This window comes from Helicoverpa zea, chromosome 24 (genome assembly GCF_022581195.2).
Source record: "Helicoverpa zea isolate HzStark_Cry1AcR chromosome 24, ilHelZeax1.1, whole genome shotgun sequence".
NCBI classification, from domain to species: Eukaryota; Metazoa; Arthropoda; class Insecta; order Lepidoptera; family Noctuidae; genus Helicoverpa; species Helicoverpa zea.
Genome location: NC_061475.1, coordinates 2,568,398 through 2,595,984, shown reverse-complemented (window position 1 = coordinate 2,595,984; position 27,587 = coordinate 2,568,398). Strand labels below are relative to the sequence as shown.

At 37.8% G+C, this 27,587-nt stretch overlaps 5 protein-coding genes and 1 non-coding gene across 6 annotated transcripts; 2 read left to right on the top strand and 4 right to left on the bottom strand.

Annotated features, from left to right (window-relative positions):
• Positions 1-77: 77 nt before the first annotated feature.
• Positions 78-4,009, top strand: LOC124642476 (adenine phosphoribosyltransferase-like). The gene is made up of 4 exons (XM_047180907.1): positions 78-217; positions 323-452; positions 2,775-3,012; positions 3,374-4,009. Exons 2-4 carry the CDS (start codon positions 364-366, stop codon positions 3,596-3,598), a joined length of 552 nt encoding a protein of 183 aa, XP_047036863.1. The 5' UTR covers positions 78-217; positions 323-363; the 3' UTR covers positions 3,599-4,009.
• A 2,184-nt stretch (positions 4,010-6,193) lies between these two features.
• LOC124642389 lies at positions 6,194-7,499 on the bottom strand. Its single transcript, XM_047180795.1, has one exon. The coding sequence runs from the start codon at positions 7,451-7,453 to the stop codon at positions 6,323-6,325; it is 1,131 nt and encodes a 376-aa protein (XP_047036751.1). The 5' UTR covers positions 7,454-7,499; the 3' UTR covers positions 6,194-6,322.
• Positions 7,500-9,084: 1,585 nt separating this feature from the next.
• LOC124642290 (adenine phosphoribosyltransferase-like) lies at positions 9,085-10,375 on the top strand. The gene is made up of 2 exons (XM_047180652.1): positions 9,085-9,378; positions 9,740-10,375. Exons 1-2 carry the CDS (start codon positions 9,115-9,117, stop codon positions 9,962-9,964), a joined length of 489 nt encoding a protein of 162 aa, XP_047036608.1. The 5' UTR covers positions 9,085-9,114; the 3' UTR covers positions 9,965-10,375.
• Positions 10,376-12,559: 2,184 nt separating this feature from the next.
• Positions 12,560-13,864, bottom strand: LOC124642388. The gene has a single exon (XM_047180794.1). The coding sequence runs from the start codon at positions 13,817-13,819 to the stop codon at positions 12,689-12,691; it is 1,131 nt and encodes a 376-aa protein (XP_047036750.1). The 5' UTR covers positions 13,820-13,864; the 3' UTR covers positions 12,560-12,688.
• A 1,559-nt stretch (positions 13,865-15,423) lies between these two features.
• On the bottom strand, positions 15,424-27,386 carry LOC124642161 (cilia- and flagella-associated protein 53-like). Its single transcript, XM_047180475.1, has 11 exons — positions 27,312-27,386; positions 26,614-26,765; positions 25,038-25,118; positions 24,536-24,700; positions 21,302-21,464; positions 20,376-20,556; positions 18,800-18,987; positions 18,121-18,285; positions 17,038-17,250; positions 16,093-16,184; positions 15,424-15,763 (listed from the first exon to the last, which is right to left on the bottom strand). The coding sequence occupies exons 1-11, from the start codon at positions 27,384-27,386 to the stop codon at positions 15,499-15,501; spliced, it is 1,740 nt and encodes a 579-aa protein (XP_047036431.1). The 3' UTR covers positions 15,424-15,498.
• Positions 23,839-24,039, bottom strand: LOC124642507. The gene has a single exon (XR_006985783.1). It is a non-coding gene; the product is annotated as a small nucleolar RNA U3 (small nucleolar RNA).
• Positions 27,387-27,587: the final 201 nt, after the last annotated feature.

Below are 27,587 nucleotides of genomic sequence, written 5' to 3'. Positions count from 1 at the left end.
ACATTTCTTTGCAAAATATTTTTTTTCTGTGGTTAACTGGTTATCAATGACAGTTTTGTGTGTTTGACACGTTTGACATTGATAGATAAGAATAAAAGACTTGAATGAACGTCAAACTAATCACCGTCAATCAAAATCAATCAAACTTTATTGAATTGAAATCCGCAATATCCCAAATCGGCATACAATTGGGAAGATAAACTGTGACAGAAAATACGTAAGTAAATGAAAATGCTAATCAGAAATAAAATAACTGTTTCAAAACTTATCGCATATGATTAAATAACCTCTCAAATTCATGTTTATTTACTTTTGGTTGCAGTTTGAACATAACCTATAAATCAGAATAAAGAACCTAAAACTATGGACGGAGACTACGATAAGAAAATATTAGAATTGAAAAGTAAAATCAAGAGCTACCCTGACTTTCCTAAACCAGGAATTTTATTTTGGTATGTTATTACTTTTTATTATATTTGTTTTTGTCTATTTTGAAGAGTTCTATGAATTGTTTGTTCCTTACACTGTCTATCCTCAACCATGTGTATTTACCTACTAAACCATTCATTCAAAACTATGGTGATATATTTACCTCAATATTTTCCTGTAAATAGTGTTGTCAATTAACAAAAGGTATTTCATACTCATTCAACCTACTTCGTCAGAACAAATTATTAGGTAAGGAAAAGGAGATGGCCAAATTTTCATAGTAAAAAAACCCAGAATCGACAGCAATGAAATGCTTACCAATAGGTTCATTATGATAGACCTTTGATGGTGCCAAAAACTCCAGCCTGAAATCCATGGGGTATAGGAGCTATATCATATTTTCACAAAAATAGGTTGTTGAATTTATATTGATTTTAAAGATCATTTACATCAAGGAACATAAAAAAAAAATCTATGTACACTAAGATTATACTAGCCAACAGTAATATCCCCATAGTTACTGAGATTGCCTGGTGATTAAAAGGTCTTATATTTAACCACTCCAAACACGAAAGCACCGACCTTACATACTTGGAGAGGTTTCGCAGTTATATGCAACCTTCACAACTGGCTATGAAACGTCTTTAAAAATTGTCTTTGAAAATCGCGCCATGTGACATTGTCAAATGTAACAAATGACTTAGCGATGCAAAACGGTCCAATCATGAGTCTGCATTCAACTTCTAATGAACATGAAACAGTAAAAGTAAACTTTTCTGTGAACTAAAATCATGATCGAAAAAACGTTATAAAAAGAGAACCCCATGGTTTTTAGATGATATGAAATACTTTTTTTAATCCTTACATTATACTGAATCCAATTGTACATATGAAGTTTCTGTCGACTCTGGGTGTTTTTTTTGCCATCTCCTTTCGTATCAGAACTATGAGAAAGGCCAAGCTAACACACCATACAACTAATATCTAGATTGTTTGTAAGTTTAAACGGAAGGTTGTAGGTAAGTACCGTGTGTACTCGTGCACTGTCACAAATGTTTCTGTATTTTAATGAATGCTACCAAGTAGTCAGACAGTCATTTTAAAGTAACCAATTCTAGCGCAGCACTTCAGAAAGCTTTTACATAGGAAAATATTACTCTTGGCTTGTTAGTTTGTGTAATTGATCTGAATAGCCAGTTTTTTGGCCTAACCATACTTTGTATAGTGTACTATAGCCTCTATTGCTTTACCACTTACAAATGTTTATGTATTCTGTGTTGCTGCTAAAAGAAAACACATAAAATAACTCTCCCATTAGGAAAGCAAAATATTGTTTTATATATAAATGTATTCAAAATACCTACATATTCAGAATATAGAAAAATAGAAAATAGTTTTTGTCAAAGAGTAGAGTCTGCATTAGCCTATCATTATTATTTAGACGTCCAATACTTATAACTAGAATTCATTGTGAATAGCTTGAGTATGAATGATAAAAAATTGTGTTCCACTTGACAACACAACGATTTCTGATAAAAGGTTTACCTTGAAACTACATTATCTACTTTAATCTGACATAAGTATCATCTTCTGACATATGCATTTATGTAACTATAAATGTTTATAGAACTAAACATGTGATAGAACTATATTTTTTACTTTTAATCTTTTGCTCGCTATTATTCTACTACTCACTTACTTTGTGGTTTTTGGGTTATTTCGCGCCACGCATTTTTAGGACCAGATTCAAGGAATCAATTTGACAAAAACAGAACAAAGCAAGTTACTTTATGAGAACACATGAAATACATTATTCATCAATGAATTAGCATGCGGAGTGATCTGGGAAGGTATTAACTCATTGAGGTAAAACAGTAGTAAATAAACACATCAGCCATTCATGTGGTCACACTATGACGAAATGTAGGTAGTTGGTGCATAATTACGCTTATCTGAGGCAATTCATTCAATTTTCTGCGGTTTTGTCTTTGTTCTCGAAAGCATTTGTCAATATTTATGCGTATGTTTTACCTACGTCCATGTGGTTTGTTTGGTGTTTTCCATAGTTTTAAGTATAGGGTATTTTTCTGCATCGTAAATAAATCATTCACTCAACAATACACTAATAAACTCAAGACTTTACTTTAGCACTCTTATTTGTTTCATACCACTTGAAAAAAAGTTTAACATTGATTTTCTCCCACAAAACCTCCTTGCCTACTTGATACAGACCCAAAAACAATATTTTTTGCATTTATTTACATTTCTTTATACCTACATTTATGTTTAGACTCAAAAATCTGATCATGTCAATAAAAAATGAATCCTCTGCTCGTGTATTGCAGGGACATATTCTCAGCAATCTCCGACGGGCCCACATCCAAGTTACTGCAGAGTCTACTAGTACAAACTATTAAGGCCAAGTTCCCAGATGTCGAGGCTGTGATAGGCTTGGAGTCCCGAGGGTTTCTCTTCTCGTTCTCCGTAGCTGCAGAGCTGAGCATCGGCTGTTTACCTGTGAGGAAGAAGGGGAAACTACCTGGGGAGGTCGTGTCTTATAAGTACGAGTTGGAGTATGGTACGGTGAGTGTCTGAATACTTTGTTTAGCTATTTTGTGCTGCATCTTCTGTCTAATGTCCTGAACACCGTTAAAAACCTTCATGTTCCACTCCGTTATACTCACCTTAGGTACTCATACCCTTATGTAATACCACTATCCACTCCCTTATGTACTTCCCCTATAAACTCCCTTAGGTCCTACTCCTTAAAAACCCTGTTGTATCGGATGGATGGCCCATAAACTCTTTTTTAAAGAGTGGATCTTTGCCTGCCAATATTCATAATTATTGATTTGGATATTTGTCCATCATCTTTACCAAAATATATTTTCCCAAACAACCCTTGTTTTAAACCATACCTAGTTACATTTTTCTATTCTTCCAGGACATACTAGAAATCCAAAAAGGCACAATTCGGAAAGGCCTCAAATGCCTCATTATAGATGACTTGATAGCTACTGGTGGTTCTATAACAGCCGCCACGAAGTTGCTTCAGTCTTGCGGTGCTGATGTCATCGGCTGTCTCGCTGTCATCGAGCTGACTTCACTCAAGGGCCGCCAGAACATTCCAGAAGGGATACCGGTACATTCCTTGATACAATACGAGTAGGTAGATGATTTTGTGTAGGCGCAAGGGACAATGTTCTGCTGTCTAAGTACCGACAAACATAAACGACATTTTTCTTAAAACGACTGGTTACTACTTATGCATTTTAATGTTCAATTTTGAAAATAAATAGTTGTTTAAAAAAAAGCGGACATTTTATGATGTCGGTGATTTTAGGCCTAAGAAGCTTTTAAGGCTCAGTGTAATTGAGATTTTTGCGTTAATTTTGATACAGATTATTGCAAGAATTAATTATAGGCACTACTTGAACTTTTTGAAGATATTTAGCAACACATCCTACACTTCAGTTTAATATTTTATGTACAAATTCATTGTATTTTGATGTCTTTTTGACACAGAGCCTTTTGAAATATACCTTTGCGCCGATATTTTAGATAAATCTGAGTTCAGGTATATTATACTAGATGTTAGCTTTATATAACTGTTGAGATAGTCCTAAGACATTTTGAACTCCATTTGAATTTAGATATCAAATCAACTGGCTAACGGTATTACGTGCCTTTATATTTTTGATCATTTTTTTTGTCATAAACTAGCGTATAATGGAGTGAAATAAAAACTTGGCACATGCAATAAACACAAAATATTAAAACCCTTATGAAAATGTATGATTATTCCTGGTTTCAATATTCTTTAGTATACATACATATATAGTTATCGGCACGAATCTTGAGCTCTGACCTACATCTGCGCAGAAGTGATTTATTAGCAAAGAACCAATCCCGCCGCTTTAGCCCGCCACCGCGCCTCACTTCATACCACAAAAGGGACCCAATAAATTACTTCTGCGTAGGTGAAGGTCAGAGCTCAAGATTCGTGCCGATAACTATACGTTCTTTAAGCTGTGTTTGTTAATAAGACTAAGTTTTTGTTGTTTGTACCATAAAGAGTTTTTAAAAATATTCGATAAAAAGGCAGCAATACACTCCATTGTTATTTTTTTGTACCAAAGATCTGGCATGATATTTCATAATAGAAAATATAAATAATTTATAATGATATCATAATAATTGATATTTTTAATAATTGACGTGCAAAACGCTAATAAATATTATAAATTACAATAATTCAAATAATAGTATAAGTGACATTTATTTATCAGTAAATCTGTTTTGACTTTAGTGTACATAGGTATATAAACATCGTAGTCGTTACGGGTAGTCAGAAGCCAGTAAGTCTGACACCAGTCTAATCAAGGGGTATCGGGTTGCCTGGGTAACTGGGTTGAGGAGGTCAGATAGGCAGTCGCTTCTTGTAAAGCACTGGCACTCAGCTGAATCCGGTTAGACTGGAAGCCGACCCCAACATAGTTGGGAAAAGGCTCGGAGGATGAGGATGGATGAGGTATATAAACATCATACCCATATTCATATGTTTATTGTCGTTGTACCTACATAATGTATGTAAGTATGTATTAATTATAACCCTTTCATTGCTTGCGAAGTGAACGGACGCGAAAACTTTTTTCAACTCCACGGACTTTTTTGTTATTTGTTTAGAAAATATACAACCCGAATTATTATTTATCTGATTTTATTTAACTGGAACTTCTAGTTCTAAATCAGACCATCAAGTTCATGATTCATGGTGATATATTTCGTTTAACTATAACAGGAAGATACTACGAAGTTTCCGCGCTGTTTATCTTATTTTAAAATATGTTTTCAAGTTCACTCACGTACGCAGCGGTGCAAGGGTTAAGGCCAAATATATATTTTTTAAGGCCTGATACACATGAATGATAAACTAGGCGTTAGAAGATTATCAACAGTGTAAGCGCTTCGTGTGAGACCGGCTTTGTGAAAATAATATTAGGTATACAATTTTTTTTTATATTTATTTTGTAAAATTTTGCCTCAAAATACTGCTCAATTTTGACATTGTCCCTTAACTAGTATTGTTCTTATCCATTTTACAATAATAGTAGTTATTTAAATACATATTGATATTATGTAAATGATTGTAACTGCAAGCATTCCAGGTTGTACGACATATTTTTATTGTTTAATAAAATGTTATATATGTATTTGTATTGTTTTCTTTCGCTTGCTGATCAAAAAAATGTAACCCCGACCTAAGTAACTTCCGTAGGCAACTTGTAACTACTTCTAAGAAATTACTGTAAGCTTCTTATGTAAGCAGAACTTACAAGTGTATGGCCAGCTTCATATCTCGTGTTTGGGAGCTAATTAAGTTTTAAGATGTTTTCAGTAGTGGCTCAGATTGCTTAATAGTTAGGTACTTTTACTACATATTACAATAGCCAAGCAAAGTGGTATGCGCGAAAAGCTATTTTACATCACTTTTCATTTATTTTAAAGAGATCTACCAAAGAGTCTGTCAAATAGTATTATCCTGTAATTATACAGGGATATGGAAGTCAGACTTTCATGTCAGTCATTTGAATCAGTTGAGTAGTTTTGTCGTGAAAGCGCGACGGACAGTGTTACTTTCTTTTTTTTAATGTTAAGTAAGAATTATTATTACACCTGGGTTGCATTTGAATATGAGTGGTAAAGATGTAAAAATCTATTATTTTCAGATGTACAGTGTAGTGGGGAAAACAAAATCAGAAACTATAGTAAAAAAACATTTATTTTAATTTAAATGTTAAATACGGCACGTTGTACAAGACAAGTATTAAAGGCGACATAAATATTAATGTAAAGTACTGAGTAATATCACAATTTTGAAAATAAGTAATAATTAATTCATGTAAGGCAATGGCACTGCAGGGCGGTGTCCAAAACTAGGTCCCTTGAAGCCACCTTTCGAGTCCTTGGTAACCTGCAGATCTTCAGGCAGCTCAGTGGTCAGATCTTCGGCTGACGTTGAAGAACTTTCACTAGTCACTGGTACAACACTTGGTAAAATCTTTCCCTGTACACTTTTCGCTGTGGTAGTCGAAACCTCGACTTTTTTAGTCGTCTGAACATCGTCTCCCTTCAGTTCTCTAGGCAGAACAGCTGGTACAACGGGCTCCATGCTCGCCTGACGAACTTTCCTGTCTTCATCAGCCTGGATTACATCAGTTTGGACTTGATCATTTTCTGGCATGACGGGATGAACTTGTTCCTGACCTTCCTCAGATTTTGGGCCAGAATAATTTACGAAAATTGAATCAAGCAAAACTTTCAAGTCTCCGTCGTTTTCTTTAGCTTCTGTCTTTGTAGCATTAACACCTGTAACTACGTCCTGTGGGACAGCAACTGGAGTCTGTTCTGTGTTCTTTTGGGGTTCGGTTTCACGGTATTTACGTGTTTTATCATCACCCACCAAAGTTGGCACATTGGTTTTAACTTGGTCGTCTTTGTTGGTCTTGTTTTCTTCAGTAGTAGAAGAGGCTGTTGGTACCGGAGCTCCAAGGATAATGTCATCAGTATTCTTGGGATGTTGGTTAGAATGATCGTTTACATTAAGGTCCTTGGTTATTTGAACTTCAGGCACTTGTGGTAGTTGGGCTTGTTGTGTGTCGTGCCCAGTTGCTTTCGGGTGCTGCGTGTTCTCATTCTCCGGAGCGGCGAACACTTGAATGGTGAAGTCAAAGCCTCTGAAGACAGCAGGGCCCTTCAGTTCGATGGTGACGTTCTTCTCGCCCTCGCCTCCTTCAACAACTTTGGCTTCGCCGTCCTTCTCCGGCCTGTTGTCAATCACAACTACTCGGCTGATGACTGCGTCGTCTGTAGCGTTAACAGTGAGGTTTCTAGTTTGTTTCCATATCGTTGGGCTGGCGGTGACATTCTGCTCGAATATGAGACTCCCGCCTTCGTTGCCAATGGTAAGATCAGCGGCCGAAGCCACAGCCGCGAAACCGAACAGAGCAAGAATGATCTTCATCTTTGGATGTTTACTCACGACTGACGATCCCCCACGAATACAAAAGCTTATATAGAACAAACGGGTTAAGGAAAAACTTCGAAATGTAAGTCAGTTAGTCAGTTAATATTTTTTTTATTACCATACATTAAAATCTTCCTACAGGAAAATACGGCGTGATAAAGTACAGTCAACGACAATGAACAGTGACCACATTGTTACGTTGCAAGTAATGACTCAGGAAGAACTCATAAGCTTTCCGTTTTTTTAAGGAAACTTGAGCCTATATCTTATGAATGGTCCTAGGTACCTACATTAACATGATGCACTTTGCATTAAGACTAGGGGAAATACTCTTTCCTCAGGTCTCCATGTTCTACATGCATGCCAATTTTTATTGCTTTTTTAGGATGTCAGAGAAACACTTGAGTTCATGGATAAAATATTATACCGAGTAGAACTTACTTCTGCACTTGTAGTCAGTTTTTACCTACAAAAATTGGCCTATAATTGCATTTAACCCTGTAATGTAATGATTTAGTCTTAGTAATGGCTGCTTACATAGACAGCACTTTGTAATTTTGTTTGGATTCAAGGAGCATGAAGTCAAGGGTAAAATACATTTGCAATATTGACAACATTTCAGCAATTTTATGGAAATAATATGAATGATGTTTTACCACCTCACGCATTTGGATAAAAAGGCGGGTAAAAATTAAAAAAGAAAGAGTAAGTTTAGTCAATTTATCTCAAAAAGATCTACGTATTTAAAATTGCCATACTTATTGATTTCTGTCAAGTTTCAGAACTACACCACCTTATTTTTGTCGCGACTGTACCCAGTAGTAAACTACGTGACATTTATCATCAAGTGAATCTAAACGCGGTCAGAATTCAGATTAGTCAGATCTACGTGTCAAATCTCACAAGTATGAGGATTTCCGACGTTTGTTAAGTAGATACAATTGATATGACGCATTTACAAACATACGTGTGATGTAAACACACCACAATGGACTTGATTCTGCCTGTTTGAGAAGACGTAAAATGATTTGTCACGCTGTAGCTGAGAGAAGAGTGAGTCAGATAGTCTGAGTTCCCAGTTCAGAAAGCCTGCCGGAGCTGCGGGATTGTTCGAAAGAGTTAGCGAGGCCCTGGTACATAAAGGCCTCAAGAAGGAACGTGGTGGGTTTAGTCAGTAAGAGTCTGACGCTCCCTCACGCTACACCCACAGCGGGAAGCGTCATTTAAAGATTTCCAAACAAAATTGGAGATATGCTGCGAAGCTAGCTGGTCATTTCCTTCAAAGTGGAAAGGGGATTTACCTACCTAAGCTGCTTGTAGCAGAGATGTGAGTTGTGAGCGTTTAATAACTCACTAGTATTAGGCACATGTGTTATGCGGATCGGGTTAGTTTCTTCAAAAACATTTGCTCGCGTCTCCGATCCGTTTTGGTGGATACCCGGCTATAAAGTCTAAGATTGTCTGGTATATTGTTTAAACAGAATTTTAATTTAATAAACGTGTTAAAACGTACTTACAGCTTTTAAATGTACCTAGATACTGAACATTCACAATTACCTACATACTACTGACCGCAGTAAATAAATGAATAACACCACAAGTCGAATTCCAACATACATTTATGTTTAGACTCAAAAATCTGATCATGTCAATAAAAAATGAATCCTCTGCTCGTGTATTGCAGGGACATATTCTCAGCAATCTCCGACGGGCCCACATCCAAGTTACTGCAGAGTCTACTAGTACAAACTATTAAGGCCAAGTTCCCAGATGTCGAGGCTGTGATAGGCTTGGAGTCCCGAGGGTTTCTCTTCTCGTTCTCCGTAGCTGCAGAGCTGAGCATCGGCTGTTTACCTGTGAGGAAGAAGGGGAAACTACCTGGGGAGGTCGTGTCTTATAAGTACGAGTTGGAGTATGGTACGGTGAGTGTCTGAATACTTTGTTTAGCTATTTTGTGCTGCATCTTCTGTCTAATGTCCTGAACACCGTTAAAAACCTTCATGTTCCACTCCGTTATACTCACCTTAGGTACTCATACCCTTATGTAATACCACTATCCACTCCCTTATGTACTTCCCCTATAAACTCCCTTAGGTCCTACTCCTTAAAAACCCTGTTGTATCGGATGGATGGCCCATAAACTCTTTTTTAAAGAGTGGATCTTTGCCTGCCAATATTCATAATTATTGATTTGGATATTTGTCCATCATCTTTACCAAAATATATTTTCCCAAACAACCCTTGTTTTAAACCATACCTAGTTACATTTTTCTATTCTTCCAGGACATACTAGAAATCCAAAAAGGCACAATTCGGAAAGGCCTCAAATGCCTCATTATAGATGACTTGATAGCTACTGGTGGTTCTATAACAGCCGCCACGAAGTTGCTTCAGTCTTGCGGTGCTGATGTCATCGGCTGTCTCGCTGTCATCGAGCTGACTTCACTCAAGGGCCGCCAGAACATTCCAGAAGGGATACCGGTACATTCCTTGATACAATACGAGTAGGTAGATGATTTTGTGTAGGCGCAAGGGACAATGTTCTGCTGTCTAAGTACCGACAAACATAAACGACATTTTTCTTAAAACGACTGGTTACTACTTATGCATTTTAATGTTCAATTTTGAAAATAAATAGTTGTTTAAAAAAAAGCGGACATTTTATGATGTCGGTGATTTTAGGCCTAAGAAGCTTTTAAGGCTCAGTGTAATTGAGATTTTTGCGTTAATTTTGATACAGATTATTGCAAGAATTAATTATAGGCACTACTTGAACTTTTTGAAGATATTTAGCAACACATCCTACACTTCAGTTTAATATTTTATGTACAAATTCATTGTATTTTGATGTCTTTTTGACACAGAGCCTTTTGAAATATACCTTTGCGCCGATATTTTAGATAAATCTGAGTTCAGGTATATTATACTAGATGTTAGCTTTATATAACTGTTGAGATAGTCCTAAGACATTTTGAACTCCATTTGAATTTAGATATCAAATCAACTGGCTAACGGTATTACGTGCCTTTATATTTTTGATCATTTTTTTTGTCATAAACTAGCGTATAATGGAGTGAAATAAAAACTTGGCACATGCAATAAACACAAAATATTAAAACCCTTATGAAAATGTATGATTATTCCTGGTTTCAATATTCTTTAGTATACATACATATATAGTTATCGGCACGAATCTTGAGCTCTGACCTACATCTGCGCAGAAGTGATTTATTAGCAAAGAACCAATCCCGCCGCTTTAGCCCGCCACCGCGCCTCACTTCATACCACAAAAGGGACCCAATAAATTACTTCTGCGTAGGTGAAGGTCAGAGCTCAAGATTCGTGCCGATAACTATACGTTCTTTAAGCTGTGTTTGTTAATAAGACTAAGTTTTTGTTGTTTGTACCATAAAGAGTTTTTAAAAATATTCGATAAAAAGGCAGCAATACACTCCATTGTTATTTTTTTGTACCAAAGATCTGGCATGATATTTCATAATAGAAAATATAAATAATTTATAATGATATCATAATAATTGATATTTTTAATAATTGACGTGCAAAACGCTAATAAATATTATAAATTACAATAATTCAAATAATAGTATAAGTGACATTTATTTATCAGTAAATCTGTTTTGACTTTAGTGTACATAGGTATATAAACATCGTAGTCGTTACGGGTAGTCAGAAGCCAGTAAGTCTGACACCAGTCTAATCAAGGGGTATCGGGTTGCCTGGGTAACTGGGTTGAGGAGGTCAGATAGGCAGTCGCTTCTTGTAAAGCACTGGCACTCAGCTGAATCCGGTTAGACTGGAAGCCGACCCCAACATAGTTGGGAAAAGGCTCGGAGGATGAGGATGGATGAGGTATATAAACATCATACCCATATTCATATGTTTATTGTCGTTGTACCTACATAATGTATGTAAGTATGTATTAATTATAACCCTTTCATTGCTTGCGAAGTGAACGGACGCGAAAACTTTTTTCAACTCCACGGACTTTTTTGTTATTTGTTTAGAAAATATACAACCCGAATTATTATTTATCTGATTTTATTTAACTGGAACTTCTAGTTCTAAATCAGACCATCAAGTTCATGATTCATGGTGATATATTTCGTTTAACTATAACAGGAAGATACTACGAAGTTTCCGCGCTGTTTATCTTATTTTAAAATATGTTTTCAAGTTCACTCACGTACGCAGCGGTGCAAGGGTTAAGGCCAAATATATATTTTTTAAGGCCTGATACACATGAATGATAAACTAGGCGTTAGAAGATTATCAACAGTGTAAGCGCTTCGTGTGAGACCGGCTTTGTGAAAATAATATTAGGTATACAATTTTTTTTTATATTTATTTTGTAAAATTTTGCCTCAAAATACTGCTCAATTTTGACATTGTCCCTTAACTAGTATTGTTCTTATCCATTTTACAATAATAGTAGTTATTTAAATACATATTGATATTATGTAAATGATTGTAACTGCAAGCATTCCAGGTTGTACGACATATTTTTATTGTTTAATAAAATGTTATATATGTATTTGTATTGTTTTCTTTCGCTTGCTGATCAAAAAAATGTAACCCCGACCTAAGTAACTTCCGTAGGCAACTTGTAACTACTTCTAAGAAATTACTGTAAGCTTCTTATGTAAGCAGAACTTACAAGTGTATGGCCAGCTTCATATCTCGTGTTTGGGAGCTAATTAAGTTTTAAGATGTTTTCAGTAGTGGCTCAGATTGCTTAATAGTTAGGTACTTTTACTACATATTACAATAGCCAAGCAAAGTGGTATGCGCGAAAAGCTATTTTACATCACTTTTCATTTATTTTAAAGAGATCTACCAAAGAGTCTGTCAAATAGTATTATCCTGTAATTATACAGGGATATGGAAGTCAGACTTTCATGTCAGTCATTTGAATCAGTTGAGTAGTTTTGTCGTGAAAGCGCGACGGACAGTGTTACTTTCTTTTTTTTAATGTTAAGTAAGAATTATTATTACACCTGGGTTGCATTTGAATATGAGTGGTAAAGATGTAAAAATCTATTATTTTCAGATGTACAGTGTAGTGGGGAAAACAAAATCAGAAACTATAGTAAAAAAACATTTATTTTAATTTAAATGTTAAATACGGCACGTTGTACAAGACAAGTATTAAAGGCGACATAAATATTAATGTAAAGTACTGAGTAATATCACAATTTTGAAAATAAGTAATAATTAATTCATGTAAGGCAATGGCACTGCAGGGCGGTGTCCAAAACTAGGTCCCTTGAAGCCACCTTTCGAGTCCTTGGTAACCTGCAGATCTTCAGGCAGCTCAGTGGTCAGATCTTCGGCTGACGTTGAAGAACTTTCACTAGTCACTGGTACAACACTTGGTAAAATCTTTCCCTGTACACTTTTCGCTGTGGTAGTCGAAACCTCGACTTTTTTAGTCGTCTGAACATCGTCTCCCTTCAGTTCTCTAGGCAGAACAGCTGGTACAACGGGCTCCATGCTCGCCTGACGAACTTTCCTGTCTTCATCAGCCTGGATTACATCAGTTTGGACTTGATCATTTTCTGGCATGACGGGATGAACTTGTTCCTGACCTTCCTCAGATTTTGGGCCAGAATAATTTACGAAAATTGAATCAAGCAAAACTTTCAAGTCTCCGTCGTTTTCTTTAGCTTCTGTCTTTGTAGCATTAACACCTGTAACTACGTCCTGTGGGACAGCAACTGGAGTCTGTTCTGTGTTCTTTTGGGGTTCGGTTTCACGGTATTTACGTGTTTTATCATCACCCACCAAAGTTGGCACATTGGTTTTAACTTGGTCGTCTTTGTTGGTCTTGTTTTCTTCAGTAGTAGAAGAGGCTGTTGGTACCGGAGCTCCAAGGATAATGTCATCAGTATTCTTGGGATGTTGGTTAGAATGATCGTTTACATTAAGGTCCTTGGTTATTTGAACTTCAGGCACTTGTGGTAGTTGGGCTTGTTGTGTGTCGTGCCCAGTTGCTTTCGGGTGCTGCGTGTTCTCATTCTCCGGAGCGGCGAACACTTGAATGGTGAAGTCAAAGCCTCTGAAGACAGCAGGGCCCTTCAGTTCGATGGTGACGTTCTTCTCGCCCTCGCCTCCTTCAACAACTTTGGCTTCGCCGTCCTTCTCCGGCCTGTTGTCAATCACAACTACTCGGCTGATGACTGCGTCGTCTGTAGCGTTAACAGTGAGGTTTCTAGTTTGTTTCCATATCGTTGGGCTGGCGGTGACATTCTGCTCGAATATGAGACTCCCGCCTTCGTTGCCAATGGTAAGATCAGCGGCCGAAGCCACAGCCGCGAAACCGAACAGAGCAAGAATGATCTTCATCTTTGGATGTTTACTCACGACTGACGATCCCCCACGAATACAAAAGCTTATATAGAACAAACGGGTTAAGGAAAAACTTCGAAATGTAAGTCAGTTAGTCAGTTAATATTTTTTTTATTACCATACATTAAAATCTTCCTACAGGAAAATACGGCGTGATAAAGTACAGTCAACGACAATGAACAGTGACCACATTGTTACGTTGCAAGTAATGACTCAGGAAGAACTCATAAGCTTTCCGTTTTTTTAAGGAAACTTGAGCCTATATCTTATGAATGGTCCTAGGTACCTACATTAACATGATGCACTTTGCATTAAGACTAGGGGAAATACTCTTTCCTCAGGTCTCCATGTTCTACATGCATGCCAATTTTTATTGCTTTTTTAGGATGTCAGAGAAACACTTGAGTTCATGGATAAAATATTATACCGAGTAGAACTTACTTCTGCACTTGTAGTCAGTTTTTACCTACAAAAATTGGCCTATAATTGCATTTAACCCTGTAATGTAATGATTTAGTCTTAGTAATGGCTGCTTACATAGACAGCACTTTGTAATTTTGTTTGGATTCAAGGAGCATGAAGTCAAGGGTAAAATACATTTGCAATATTGACAACATTTCAGCAATTTTATGGAAATAATATGAATGATGTTTTACCACCTCACGCATTTGGATAAAAAGGCGGGTAAAAATTAAAAAAGAAAGAGTAAGTTTAGTCAATTTATCTCAAAAAGATCTACGTATTTAAAATTGCCATACTTATTGATTTCTGTCAAGTTTCAGAACTACACCACCTTATTTTTGTCGCGACTGTACCCAGTAGTAAACTACGTGACATTTATCATCAAGTGAATCTAAACGCGGTCAGAATTCAGATTAGTCAGATCTACGTGTCAAATCTCACAAGTATGAGGATTTCCGACGTTTGTTAAGTAGATACAATTGATATGACGCATTTACAAACATACGTGTGATGTAAACACACCACAATGGACTTGATTCTGCCTGTTTGAGAAGACGTAAAATGATTTGTCACGCTGTAGCTGAGAGAAGAGTGAGTCAGATAGTCTGAGTTCCCAGTTCAGAAAGCCTGCCGGAGCTGCGGGATTGTTCGAAAGAGTTAGCGAGGCCCTGGTACATAAAGGCCTCAAGAAGGAACGTGGTGGGTTTAGTCAGTAAGAGTCTGACGCTCCCTCACGCTACACCCACAGCGGGAAGCGTCATTTAAAGATTTCCAAACAAAATTGGAGATATGCTGCGAAGCTAGCTGGTCATTTCCTTCAAAGTGGAAAGGGGATTTACCTACCTAAGCTGCTTGTAGCAGAGATGTGAGTTGTGAGCGTTTAATAACTCACTAGTATTAGGCACATGTGTTATGCGGATCGGGTTAGTTTCTTCAAAAACATTTGCTCGCGTCTCCGATCCGTTTTGGTGGATACCCGGCTATAAAGTCTAAGATTGTCTGGTATATTGTTTAAACAGAATTTTAATTTAATAAACGTGTTAAAACGTACTTACAGCTTTTAAATGTACCTAGATACTGAACATTCACAATTACCTACATACTACTGACCGCAGTAAATAAATGAATAACACCACAAGTCGAATTCCAACTAAAATTTTATTTCCACAAACATAATGTACAAAATTATCAAATAACGAATTAATTAAAATTCATTATTTAGATGCTGATTTCGCGGGTGCATCTTGACCCAAAACTCCAGGGTCGTATTTAGGCATAGGTACCTTGGCCGCTACAGGTGCGTTTGACGCGGGTCCACCTTTTGGGCCCAAAACTGGCACCGAATGTGGTTTAGCCCCAGTTATAGGCTTAGGGCCGACCGCACAGTAATCTGGTTTGGAACAGGGACATTTTTCCTGCATCTTCAAGCCTTTGTACATTTGTTTCATGAATGGATGGATCTCTTCGCTGAAGAATAATCTGTGAAGACAAATTGAAATGGTTGACAAAATTTAACTTTATCCAAGTATTAACATTAGACAATATACTACAAATTAAATGTATATTTTTACAAATAAAAAAATTCTAACTATGCATAAAAAAAAAAAAACATCTAATGGCTGGCTGCATTACCACGCCGAATGCCTATTCTTTGGCCGAAGTATAGGCCAGCCTTTTGGTCACGACTGCACTCTACTAATCGCTTGCAAATCCAAGTATTACTTTATTATAATAAAAATCAATTGGTTTATTTTAAATATTACGCTTGGAAGCTGAAATTATATAAGATGAAAAGGGAGGGCACTCACCGACACAATATCTTGGTGATCTGATACTGGTACTCATCAGCTGCGCTTTCGCATTTTTTGATCTGATCCAATTCTTCCGCCCGCGCTCGATCCTGTCAAATAAAAGTTCATGAGCTTTTGCAGTGCAAACAGTTCATATAAGAAAAAAAAAACTTCAACTTGACCTGTGACGAGACTATTAATTTCATTCCTATCAGGTAGCCCATACTGGTAGGCTACAAGGTAGCAGTAATATTAAGGATATTTATAGGGCCCCGTGCTGCCTAATCCGGCCCTGGTTTAGTTTAAGTTAATATCCTGGTTGTAGCGAAAACTTACCTACCTTAAGCAACTTGTTATAATCAATCTGCTCCAACAATTGAGATTGGAATGTCTTCCTAGCTTGAGTTTCGGTAAGTTCTCTAATTTTGACAAGCCATTCCACACTATAAGTACTTAAAAATACACAATCTATCTCTAAAATAGTTCTCGCCCAACTTAATGACTGTTTGCGACTAACTTCCGAGCAGAGCTATGCGCACACATACCATTCGTGCGATGTTCCGACCGTCAGACTTACTTTAAGCAACTTGTTATAATCAATCTGCTCCAACAATTGAGACTAGAATATCTTCCTAGCCTGAGCTTCGGTAAGTTCTCTATGTTTGACGAGCGCTTTCAGACTTCTAGTAGGTACTAATATAGTTCTCGCCAAACTTAATGGCGGTTCGCGATTAACTTCCGAGCGTTATTGAGTTTCGAAAGAAAGACTTACCTTAAGCAACTTGTTATAATCAATCTACTCCAACAGTTGATTTTGGAAGATTTTCCTAGCCTGAGCTTCGATGAGTTCCCTATGTTTAACAAGCCATTCCAGACTCCTAGTACTAAAATAGTTCTCGCCAAACTTAATGGCGGTTCACGACTAACTTCCGAGCGTTATTAAGTTTCGAATGAAAAACTTACCTTAAGCAGCTTGTTATAATCAATCTGCTCCAACAGCTGAGACTGGAAGATCTTCCTAGCCTGAGCTTCGGTAAGTTCCCTATGTTTGACGAGCGCTTCAACTTGCTTGAACACTTGTCTTTGGTATTCCACTTGGTCGGCGTCTTCCTTCGCTTTGCGTTCGCGGGTTAAGGCGTTGTCTTTCATTTGTTGTATAATGCCGTCGCGGACCTCCTGTGTATGACAATCAGGTATTAGAAAGAGTTTTTAAATTTAAAAATAACTTATTTCTAACCAGAAATAAGTTATTTAAATAACTATAATAATAAGCTAATATCCGCTAAAGTATCCGTTCTGGATATATATTATATATTAGCTTCTGCCAGCGGTTTCACCCGCATCCCGTGGAAACCTCTGCACGAACCCGGATAAAAAGTAGCCTATAGCCTTCCTCAATAAATGGGCTATCTAACACTGAAAGATTTTTTCCAATCGGACCAGTAGTTCCTGAGATTAGCGCGTTTAAACAAACAAACAAACAAATAAACTCTTCAGCTTTATAATATTAGTATTTAGTATATTTTTCATTATTTTCAATAATAATGAAAAACACATAAAATAATACTTCTACCGATCTGCGAAGCAATGTGTTGTGTAATACTAGCTGTTCGAAGCGGCTTCACCTGCGTCCCAGGGAAAATTCTTTCCGGATCTGGATAAAACATAACCCATGTTCAGCGCAGATAGTCTAGCTTGCCAACAGTGAAATATTTTTTCTAATCGGTCAAGAAGTTTCAGAGTCTATGTATATTGAACAAAAGAAAATAGTTTAAAATACTAAAAACACGCTTTTAGCACGTCCGACATATTGGGGAGGCATCCATATTGGATTTGTAATGACGCTTCTTAGCTAGACATGTACTGTCATCAGATCTCAGAGCGTGTGCAAAATTTCATCACAATCGAAGATCGTAAAGTGGGTCATATTAAGATTCCAAGATTTTCTTACATAAGTTAGTTACAAGTGAAGCTAATATAGCAGTGTCAATAAGCGTGTTCAAAATCGAAGCTTCCCTGTTTATAATATTACTGCAGGTAAATTACCTCTTGCATCTTCTTAGACCACTTAAGATACGCGCACCGCCTCTGGTCGATGACGTCCTGCTGTCGCTTCGCCTCCTGTTCTAGAATCTTCGCGTCTTCGCTGCTCTGCTGACCCTTGTCGCGTCTGATCTTAGAAATGCGCCTGTTGCATATATCTAGTTCCATCTGGAATTAAACCCAATGTTAATACTGAAAGTATTGTTGATTTCTGACACTTACGTGAATTTTAGACATTATAAACTATGTGACTATGAATGTTGTAAGTAAAGGATCCGAAACTTCGGGATTAAATAATATTATGTAGGTAACCGTAAAAGTATTTTGTTATTAAGTATTTGAGGTTTCGATAGCGTATCGTGGGAAATACTATCCGCATATGTATGAAAAGTATTCTGATAAACCTAATAAGCTGCATGTTTATAGTTCTGTTGGACATTATGTACCTTACATAACATAAAATGTACCTTTTAATAAATAAGTAAATAAAATACTGCCAAGTTTCATTAAAATCTTTAACTGGTTATTTGTTGTTATCTTTAACTGGCATTTTTTTTTAAATTGCCTACATCTTTATATCTCAAAAAAATTGTACGCTCAAAAAACCTTAAGGCTGTAATTGGCTACTTAGAAACTATAAAATATCTTGTACATACAAGTCTATAGGAATGTCATGTCTTACCTGTTTCCTCCTCTTCAATTGCATTTTCTTCTCCTCCTCGTCCAAGCCGACGGCGGCGAGTGAGTCCCAGGTATCGTTGACGAGTTTGGCCTCTGCTTGCTGTTTGGCTACAGTCTCTTGGCGTTCTTTTATCATATCACTGCGCTCTCTGGCTTCTTCTAGACGTTTCTCTTGGAGTTTGCGTGACTCTGGGAATTTAGGAAGTAGGTTATTAGAATAGGGCCTAGACTAGTGGGAAGGAAGTTTTTGAACAACCAATAGAATTTTGTTGTTTAATAATTTTGTCCCGAGCGAAGAAATTAAATTATGTCGTTTTTTAACGATGGAGGAGTCAGGAGCACAAACAGATGATAGGAGTTCAAACCTCTGAACTATTTAATATATTTACCACAAAGATAAATCTGAAACAACTGACTGTGTTTATGTATACACCAGCTCCCCCGCGCGCAGTTTCACCCGCAGCCCATACCCCAACCTTCCTCCATTCATAAGTTATCTAATACTCTCATTTTCAAATAGGACTATCAATTTCTGAGATTTATAAACTTATATATAGGTATATATACAACTTAAAACTAATAAAGTGCATCAAAAAATTGCTCCTCATCGCTGTCACTGGGTAATGTACCCAAAAGACTGGCACCTCTGTGCGAAATAAAAGCCAGCCTTTGGGTCTCCGGAAGTGTCAACCAGGCACTGGGAAATATCCCTGGCAAGAAGGTGAGCGCTCGGACCCCACGGCCCTAGAGTTTCAACCCCAAACGGCTCAAACATGTAATTGCCTATAAGGTTACTATATTTGCGCCGCTTGAGGTTCTCTGCTTGTGCAGCGGCGGAGCCAGCACAACATGCAGTTCCGGGAAGGTGAGATGGCGCAAGAGTGTCGACGCAGGTCGCGTCCCACACTAAAGTCCTACCCACCTTCCACGGAAATAGCGACATGCCGTCTGGTCTCTTGCCATCGTCGCGTGCTAAGCCATTTGGTTCGAGTACGGCTGGCACGCCGACGGCAACAAGAGCGCGACGGATCACGTCGTTTATGTTGGCATGTCGTGGTATGCGGCCGGCACTCCGGCTGCACGACAGGCCGTGGTGACCGAGGCTGCTGACAGCTTCCCCGCAGTGGCAGCGATGAGGAGAACAGCATGGAGCACCTAGTCGGAGGCAAACGGCGAGTCTGAAGGTGGTGTCATCAAACATGGTGCCTGTGTTTGAGGACGGAAGTGCAAGAAGCCATAGACCCGACTCCCATTCACCCACAGCCAGTAGGCGCGCTCGCTCTGCAGAAGTAATTGACGTATCGATTAAACTTTTCCGTGTTACTCTGCAGAGCGGCTCATCCCACTGTCTCTAGGAGGACAGGTTGGCGGGTAAGTCGGTAAAATGTAAAATTTCTGAGATTATCGCAAACAAACACATCTTCAGCTTAATAATATTGTATAATATATTATCTTCCCCTCGTAGAGGTCAGATAGGCAGTCGCTTCTTGTAAAGCACTGGTACTCAGCATCTGGTAAGACTGGAAGCCGATCCTAACATAGTTGGGCAAAGGCTCGGGAGATGATGATTTTCTTACCCTCATCCTCATTCCTACTCATCTCCTCAAACATCTTTTTGATCCTCAAGGACTCTTCCTTAAGTCGCTCCTGGTCTTTCCTTCTCTGTTCCTTTCTTAAGGCCATCTGTTCGTCGCTGTGTTTGATGCATTCTTCAGTACGTCGGCGACGCTCGATCGCGTCCAATTCTAAACGAGCCGCCTAGGAAAATATGTATTTATTTAATGGTTGTATAATGTTCATAGCCTCGTTGGTCTAGCTGTCGCAAGTGGAGCCGAGGATTGATACACCCGTGCATCGGATAGCACGTAAATATCGGTCGTGCTTGTGATCTCTCCCCGGTGGTGTCGGATTGCCGTCCCATCGGACTATGAGAGTGATGGAATACCTAGTGAGTGCACCTGTGTCTGCGCAAATGCTCGTGCACTATAATGTGTCCTGCGCAGCTGGCTGATCCCCTAACATGAGAACAGCCGCCGTAGCCGATAATCGGCTAAAAGGACATCATCAATGTACATAGTTACATAGGTTCTCATAACTTAATGCATCACATGATTACACCCTGTTAGGACCGGGAATTACCTTAAAACTAAATATTGCAACATATTATAACTGCTGTGATGTAATAGGGCCCAAAATTGTCCTCAGCTAAGCCTACTATAACACCTTGTCAAAAACTTGTGGAACGCGAATGATATGATATTATATGCGTTGTTATTGTTATCACTAAACGTGATTGAAACGTGAAAAATAATATTAAGCCAGTGAACTTGGGCTTGAACAAAGACTTTAGCACACAGTCAAAATTCAGATTATTATTAAAATAATTACTAGTATAATAATTCCATTAAAATGTAAAACTTGGTAAAACTACTTTACACATACGTGAATTGTCATCATTATACTGTAACGTCATCAAGGAAAACACACTTATAAGACTATTTACCAAAGCTTCAGACTCCTTCATAGCGACTTCGTGCCACATCTTCTCTATCTCAATTTCGGACATTTTCTTAGCCTGGTTTTCTTTAATCTGCATCTTTTGTACCTCTTGCATCTCTTTACAACGCAACTTTACTATGCATGGATGTGCGTGCACGCATTTTGATCTGGTAGGGAAAAAAACATAATAGAAATAAAAGAAACTCTCCCATAACGGGCCTGCTGGAAGAGATTTCATATGAAATAAGCTGTGCCTTTGTACTATTATTCTTCTTGTCTGTGTGTAACTGTGTACATAAAGTATTAAATAAATAAAAATCATTCTTTGGCGTGGTGAAAGAATAGGGATAACACAGAAATAGTCATCATTTCCTTTAATTGTCCTTATTAAAAATGCATAGCAAATAAATAGCATGTACAATTGTACATATTTCTAATTATGTACGATTCAAAAGTGTTTTTGTAGAAAAATAGTCACATTTATGGCCAGTTTCGCCGGTTATTGATTAGTTCGAAAAGCCGAATAGATATATCACAAACTTATATAACAGATAAACTACACTTCTGGACACATCTATTGGCCCACCTTGTATTTTCAATTTCGTTTGGTCCTAGCTAAATTTTTATATTAGGTCGAGCAAAAGGTTTTTATGCAGTTTTGAACCTTGCACATTCACAATTTCAATCAATAGTCTTTTTTTGAATTTCGAATACGGAATTTAAAGAAACAAGAGACAATTTGGAGCCTGCTTGTTGATATCAAACAATCGATTACTAAGAAAACTTGGTTTTATTGGTTTACTTGGATTTAATTCTTGAAAAAGTGATTGATATCTTTGGTTTTGCAACAAACATTACTTATTCTTAACATTAAGGTGAGGTTCTCTCAATAATTTAGGATACTTCACCTGAAGTCGCCGCCCAAGCTGTGGCACTTATTCAGGGCGGACACAGCCAAAGAAACGTGAGTGCTCAACTTAATTTAAGGCGATCTGCGGTCCGAAATGTTTATCGGAGGTACCTAGAGACCGGCGGCTTTGTTCGTCGCCAAGGAAGGCCACGATCTCGGGTCACAACTGAAAGGCAGGATCGATTCATCGTGACGACCAGCTTGAGAAATCGTCACCTTACCTCTATTGAGATACAAAAACAACTTCGCGACTTCCACGGAGTATCTGTGAGCGCTCGAACTGTTCGGAGAAGGTTAAAAGAACGCGATATGGTACCACACAAGCCAGCTAATGGGCCCAAACTAACGCGAGCCCACCGAACAGCGCGCCTTCATTTCGCATGCAGTCACTTAAATTGGACACAGCAAGATTGGAGCCGTGTACTCTTTTCTGATGAGTCTAAAATTGTGTTACATGGCAATGATGGAAGGAAGAAGGTCTACCGATGTAACGGAGAGCGTTTCGCACAATGCTGCTTTGAAGAGAGGGTTGCTTATGGCGGTGGCTCAAGGATTGTCTGGGGCGGTATATCGGCGAGCGGTAAAACTCAACTTGAGGTTGTTACAGGACCACGGCTGCCAACATTAAATGCTGAAAGGTACATTCGTAAGTGCTTAGGACCTCACGTGATACCATACACGGACTATTTGGGCCCAAATTTCCTTTTTATGCTTGATAATGCAAGAGCCCATGCGGCCGGCATCGTCAGGGAATATCTTCGGGATGTGAATATCACAGTTATGGACTGACCAGCCAGAAGCCCAGATATGAACCCCATTGAGCACATGTGGGACGAGCTAAAAAGACGTGTTATGGCTCGTCAGCCAGTTGCCCAGACGATGCAGGAGTTGAAAACTGCCATAGAAGAGGAATGGGAGATGATCCCTCAAAACTTCATACAGCGGTTGATAAACTCTATGCCTAATCGTATGAGAGCTGTGGTAGACGCCCATGGAGGCAACACACGTTATTAAATTAAACCTTTATTTGATAAAACATGTTTTTTATTCAAAAATCAATTGCCATTAACGAGGCACATATCCGACTTGTTAGGCGTAGCTCCATGTCGTATGGTATTCTGAATTCAAATTTAAAACAATACGATCCAAAAAGAAGGTAAAATGTATCAGGTTTAAAACTGCATCATCAGTTTTTGTTCAATCTAGCTATCATATTTCGGTAGAGGCCATCAAAACCTAAACTCTAAGGTGGGCCAATAGATGTGTCCAGAAGTGTATAATTATTGGTTTCATGGGGCTCGGATAGCAATGGTAGAAATTATAAGAGGCTTTTATCTGGCAAACAGCATAGACTGTCAATACACACTGTCTGTGTATGACACTACAGGTAACCGATAAAGACGGGCCTTAGAGAATCATCTGAATTAAAAGAATAATCAGGAGTTATTGCTTCGGTATATTACATCGAATGATATGATATCGAGTGTTTACTTGGTAATTAATTTTATTAATCAGTATCCTAACCCATTAACTTAGTACTGAATGTACCAATCATCGTAGCATCCAGGTTAGTACATAGTAAGATAAGAGAATCAGATTGATTATTTTCAGGTTTATTATATAGTTCAAAAACCACTCAGACAGCGACAGTACCCCACTCTCCCTCGCAAAAGGGAGCGAACGATCATCGAGGGTTGGTGGTAGACTACCACCGCCCGCCTCACGCTCAGGGCACCGCGCCACATCTCATCAACGTGGCTTGTGAGGACTCACATAGTGTGAAAGTCTCGTGAAGAGCTTACTATAGAAATGATCCTATGAAGTAAGGTCTTAGTTCGAATGGTTGTGCGACGCGAGGTCGTTCAATCGCGGAGAATCTTAACACCGCGATGTAGAAAGTGACGTCATTCGTACAGCGCCATCTAGTGGCGTTTGTTTGAAAGTTTTTAGCCGGCCGCGGGAGGTAGGTTATGATGTTATTTACTCTTATAGCTATTGTTATTAATGAAGCAGGAGAAAAATTTCAAAAAATTCGTCTATGTAATATTCTTAAATAGTTGGCAATGATAGTGACTTTGACCCTAGAACTTGTTGCATTATCTTTCTCAAGGGCAATTTTGTCTACAGCAAGTAACTATTAACGTAATCTGTGCTACTACTAAGTATCTATTAAAATAAAGATTAGAGAGCACCAAGTGCTATTTAAAACCAATAATATATGGTAAATAAAATACAAATAAAAACTTATCTACCTCACAGCCACACTTTTTAACCTTACAACAACGCCTACCAAAATTCCAATAGCAAAAATACCCAACGCAAACTCACATAGGTATATCCTTATATTTCTCTTCGTGTTCCTTCTGCCTCTTATCCAGCAGGTAGGCAAGGCGATCCTTCTTATCCTGCCATAGTGCTTCAGCCCCCGCCTGGGCTTGTTCCACGAATTTGCGTATATTCATCTCTTCTTCGGCCGTTAAAAGGTCTACTAGTCTGGAAAGGATTTTATTTAGGCGGTAATATTTGTGAAAGTAAAGTGCTGTAGGTTTGTTTACTACGCCTAATTAATAGTTATTATTAATAACATTTGATAGATAGAAAGTCTAGCTTGATTAGGTATATTATGGCTAGACTAGCTGCAGGCAAGATTCTAAGTTATTTTTTTGACGGTTTCGGGAAGTGGTTCCATTGGGAAGCGTGATGAACGCCGGGAATATGCGAAAGTACTTGTAATTTTTTTTTATGGTACTTGCCGAATCCGCTAAGATAAAATTTCGCATTCAATTTTGGAGGTGGTTGAATTGTAAGTGTTAAAAAGTCTTTAACTTACCTCTGTCTTTTCGCCTTTAGATCTTCTTGGTAGGACGTCAAACAGAGGTCGACACGCCTCGCCACGTTGTTTATTAGGGATCTGCAAATATTTACTGCTAAAGTAAAGTCAAACATGAAGCAAATTCATAAAACATATTAAAGTGATTTATTTTTTTGTAAAGGCTAACGAAATTACTGCAACGACTCGAAAATTTATTTCACTGATGGCTTCCCCAATAGGCTACATTATACCCGCTAGGGAATTACCTTCCTACGAACACGACAAAGCCATGGCCGAAATCTATCTAGGTATTTATTTACTCTATCTAAACAATAAATACCTAATACAACAGAGGTAACTTCTTCCTCCTGCCTTGTTCCCAATTTTATTTGGGGTCGGCGTAATAATAGGCATGATGACAGTAATCAAAAATCATTAAAATAATATATTTATTTAATTAAACTTGAAGCTTGGAATATAAAACGCGCATTGTTTTCTTTATTAATAATGTGATTAATATGTATTTTTATAAAATAAATTACGAAATAAGGCAATCCGCCATGATATCTTGAACACCAATCAGAGCTCGTGACGTCATTTCTCAAAACAACTCGCGCGAAAGCGCACGAACGTCACATTTCGTTAATGTGAACTTCCACTGCGATCTTTGTTTTTAATTAATTAATTGTTTATAACACGAGTTATGGAGCCCGGATTTATCAAGGCAAACAGCGCTAATTTGCCTATAATTGATATCATAATGCTGGGAAAGTTTTTGGCATCAAATAAAGATTTTTGTTCAGCTGAATTTAGAAATGTTAAAACTTCCATGTAAGTATACTAGTTTAATTAAAAAACAATGAGAGATGAAACCTAACCTCGAAATAGTTATTTACATTATAAACTATGCTAGAATCTAGAGAACTATGTAATAACTTACATCAAAGTGATCTTCACAAAAATAAAGTTGTACCCTGGGCAATATTGCTTTTGAATCTCGCCTTGCAAGTTTAAGCCACTTGTTTCGTATTTTTTTATTGTGAGGAACGTACACAAATAACTCATCAGGAGTTGTTTTGGATGTGTTCTTACACTGGGGGACCCACAACACCTATGCCCTTTCGAATTCATATTTATAATAACACAAAAAACTTAATTATTGCACGAGCGTTGTTTACTTGCGTCTTGTAATTTCAGTTGTGACGTCACAAGTGACGACATGACACTGACAAGCGTTTTCGCGCCGGATTCAAAGTGGACAGAGAAAAATGCAATTATTTGATAAAAAAACTTCGCATTTTCTTAAAATTAATGATTTTTCATATAAAATAGACGTATACCTACATCATACAAAGGAATTTAAAAATTTGTCATCATGCCTATTATGTCTTCCTCCCTGTCACTCACTCCCTTCTTATTCATGTCATCTTTCAGGCAATCCATCCATTTTTTCTTAGGTCTTCCTCTTCCTCTCCATCCATCTAAATTCATACTTAGCACACACTTTGTTGCATGCGTATCATCCCTCCTCAGTACATGCCCATACCATGACAACCTTTAAAATGGTAACTATACTTAAAAAATAATGACGTACCTGCGATCGCATCGTATAAAGAAGTCGCTGTACTGCTTGTCCTTCTCCTCCTTGAGTTTGTTGACGGCGCCGCGACGCTGTTCATCCTCTAAAGCACGTAGTTTCTTTACGAACTTCACGTAGCGAAACGTCGAGTCTAGCACGCGAGATGTCTGAGGGAAATATGATTATTATTTAGAAATAAATTATAATAAGGAATTCGAGAAGACGGTTAAGAAATAGAGGTATATCTGAAAGTGTCACAAAAGATGATTGGAGGATATATAAGTTGACATAGTAGGCAATCGATCGCATTATCACTTGAGAGAGAACTTATCTATACTAATATTACAGGGCTGAAGAGTTTCTTTGCTTGTTAGAACGCGCTATATAGTTCCAGGAACCACTGGACCGCTTTGAAAAAAAACATCTGTGTCAGATAGCACATTTATCGAGGAAGTCTATGGGCTACTTTTCATTCCAGTGCTCGAAGTAGGTATATCGCTGGTGGAAGCTGCTTAAGTTATCAAGCAAACTTAAAAAATTCTAAGTGAAAGCACATTCATAAAAGAAGACTTATTTTTATTTGGATCCGTTAAGTGGTTACCAGAAACCACGGGTGAAGTTGAAAGCAGAAGGAAATTTATAAACTAAGCTACAGCAAAAATATCTAAATAGGTGCAGTAAATTAAATATACCGATAATATTGATAAACTTACATAGTAACAATCAGGCCAGCCTCTGGGCCCCTGCCCGTCTTTAGGCGCTTTTTGTCGAGGCGGGAGCGGCTCCATATTATATTATCTACGCTATATAGTTACAAAATAAATATAATTTACAAATTAATTCACAATTTATTATTGTGTTACTTCTGTCAAAGGTTGTGATTTTATTTGTTTTAAATTGTAATGTCAAACTTTATGGTTATGAACTTTAGTGGCCAGTGTTTTTTGTCAGGTATAAAAACCTTTTCTTTTTTTTAGGACCGGGCATTG

Bases quoted from the DNA above. Each gene is read 5' to 3' on its own strand.
- LOC124642476 (XM_047180907.1), top strand. From the start codon at position 364: ATGGACGGAGACTACGATAAGAAAATATTAGAATTGAAAAGTAAAATC. The intron at 453-2,774 runs GTATGTTATTAC...CGTGTATTGCAG, and splicing joins AAACCAGGAATTTTATTTTG to GGACATATTCTCAGCAATCT. The intron at 3,013-3,373 runs GTGAGTGTCTGA...CTATTCTTCCAG, and splicing joins ACGAGTTGGAGTATGGTACG to GACATACTAGAAATCCAAAA.
- LOC124642388 (XM_047180794.1), bottom strand. From the start codon at position 13,819: ATGAAGATCATTCTTGCTCTGTTCGGTTTCGCGGCTGTGGCTTCGGCC.
- LOC124642290 (XM_047180652.1), top strand. From the start codon at position 9,115: ATGAATCCTCTGCTCGTGTATTGCAGGGACATATTCTCAGCAATCTCC. The intron at 9,379-9,739 runs GTGAGTGTCTGA...CTATTCTTCCAG, and splicing joins ACGAGTTGGAGTATGGTACG to GACATACTAGAAATCCAAAA.
- LOC124642161 (XM_047180475.1), bottom strand. From the start codon at position 27,386: ATGGAGCCGCTCCCGCCTCGACAAAAAGCGCCTAAAGACGGGCAGGGG. The intron at 21,465-24,535 runs GTGAGTTTGCGT...TTTCCCTACCAG, and splicing joins AAATATAAGGATATACCTAT to ATCAAAATGCGTGCACGCAC. The intron at 20,557-21,301 runs GTAAATAGTCTT...ATATTTTCCTAG, and splicing joins TGAAGGAGTCTGAAGCTTTG to GCGGCTCGTTTAGAATTGGA.
- LOC124642389 (XM_047180795.1), bottom strand. From the start codon at position 7,453: ATGAAGATCATTCTTGCTCTGTTCGGTTTCGCGGCTGTGGCTTCGGCC.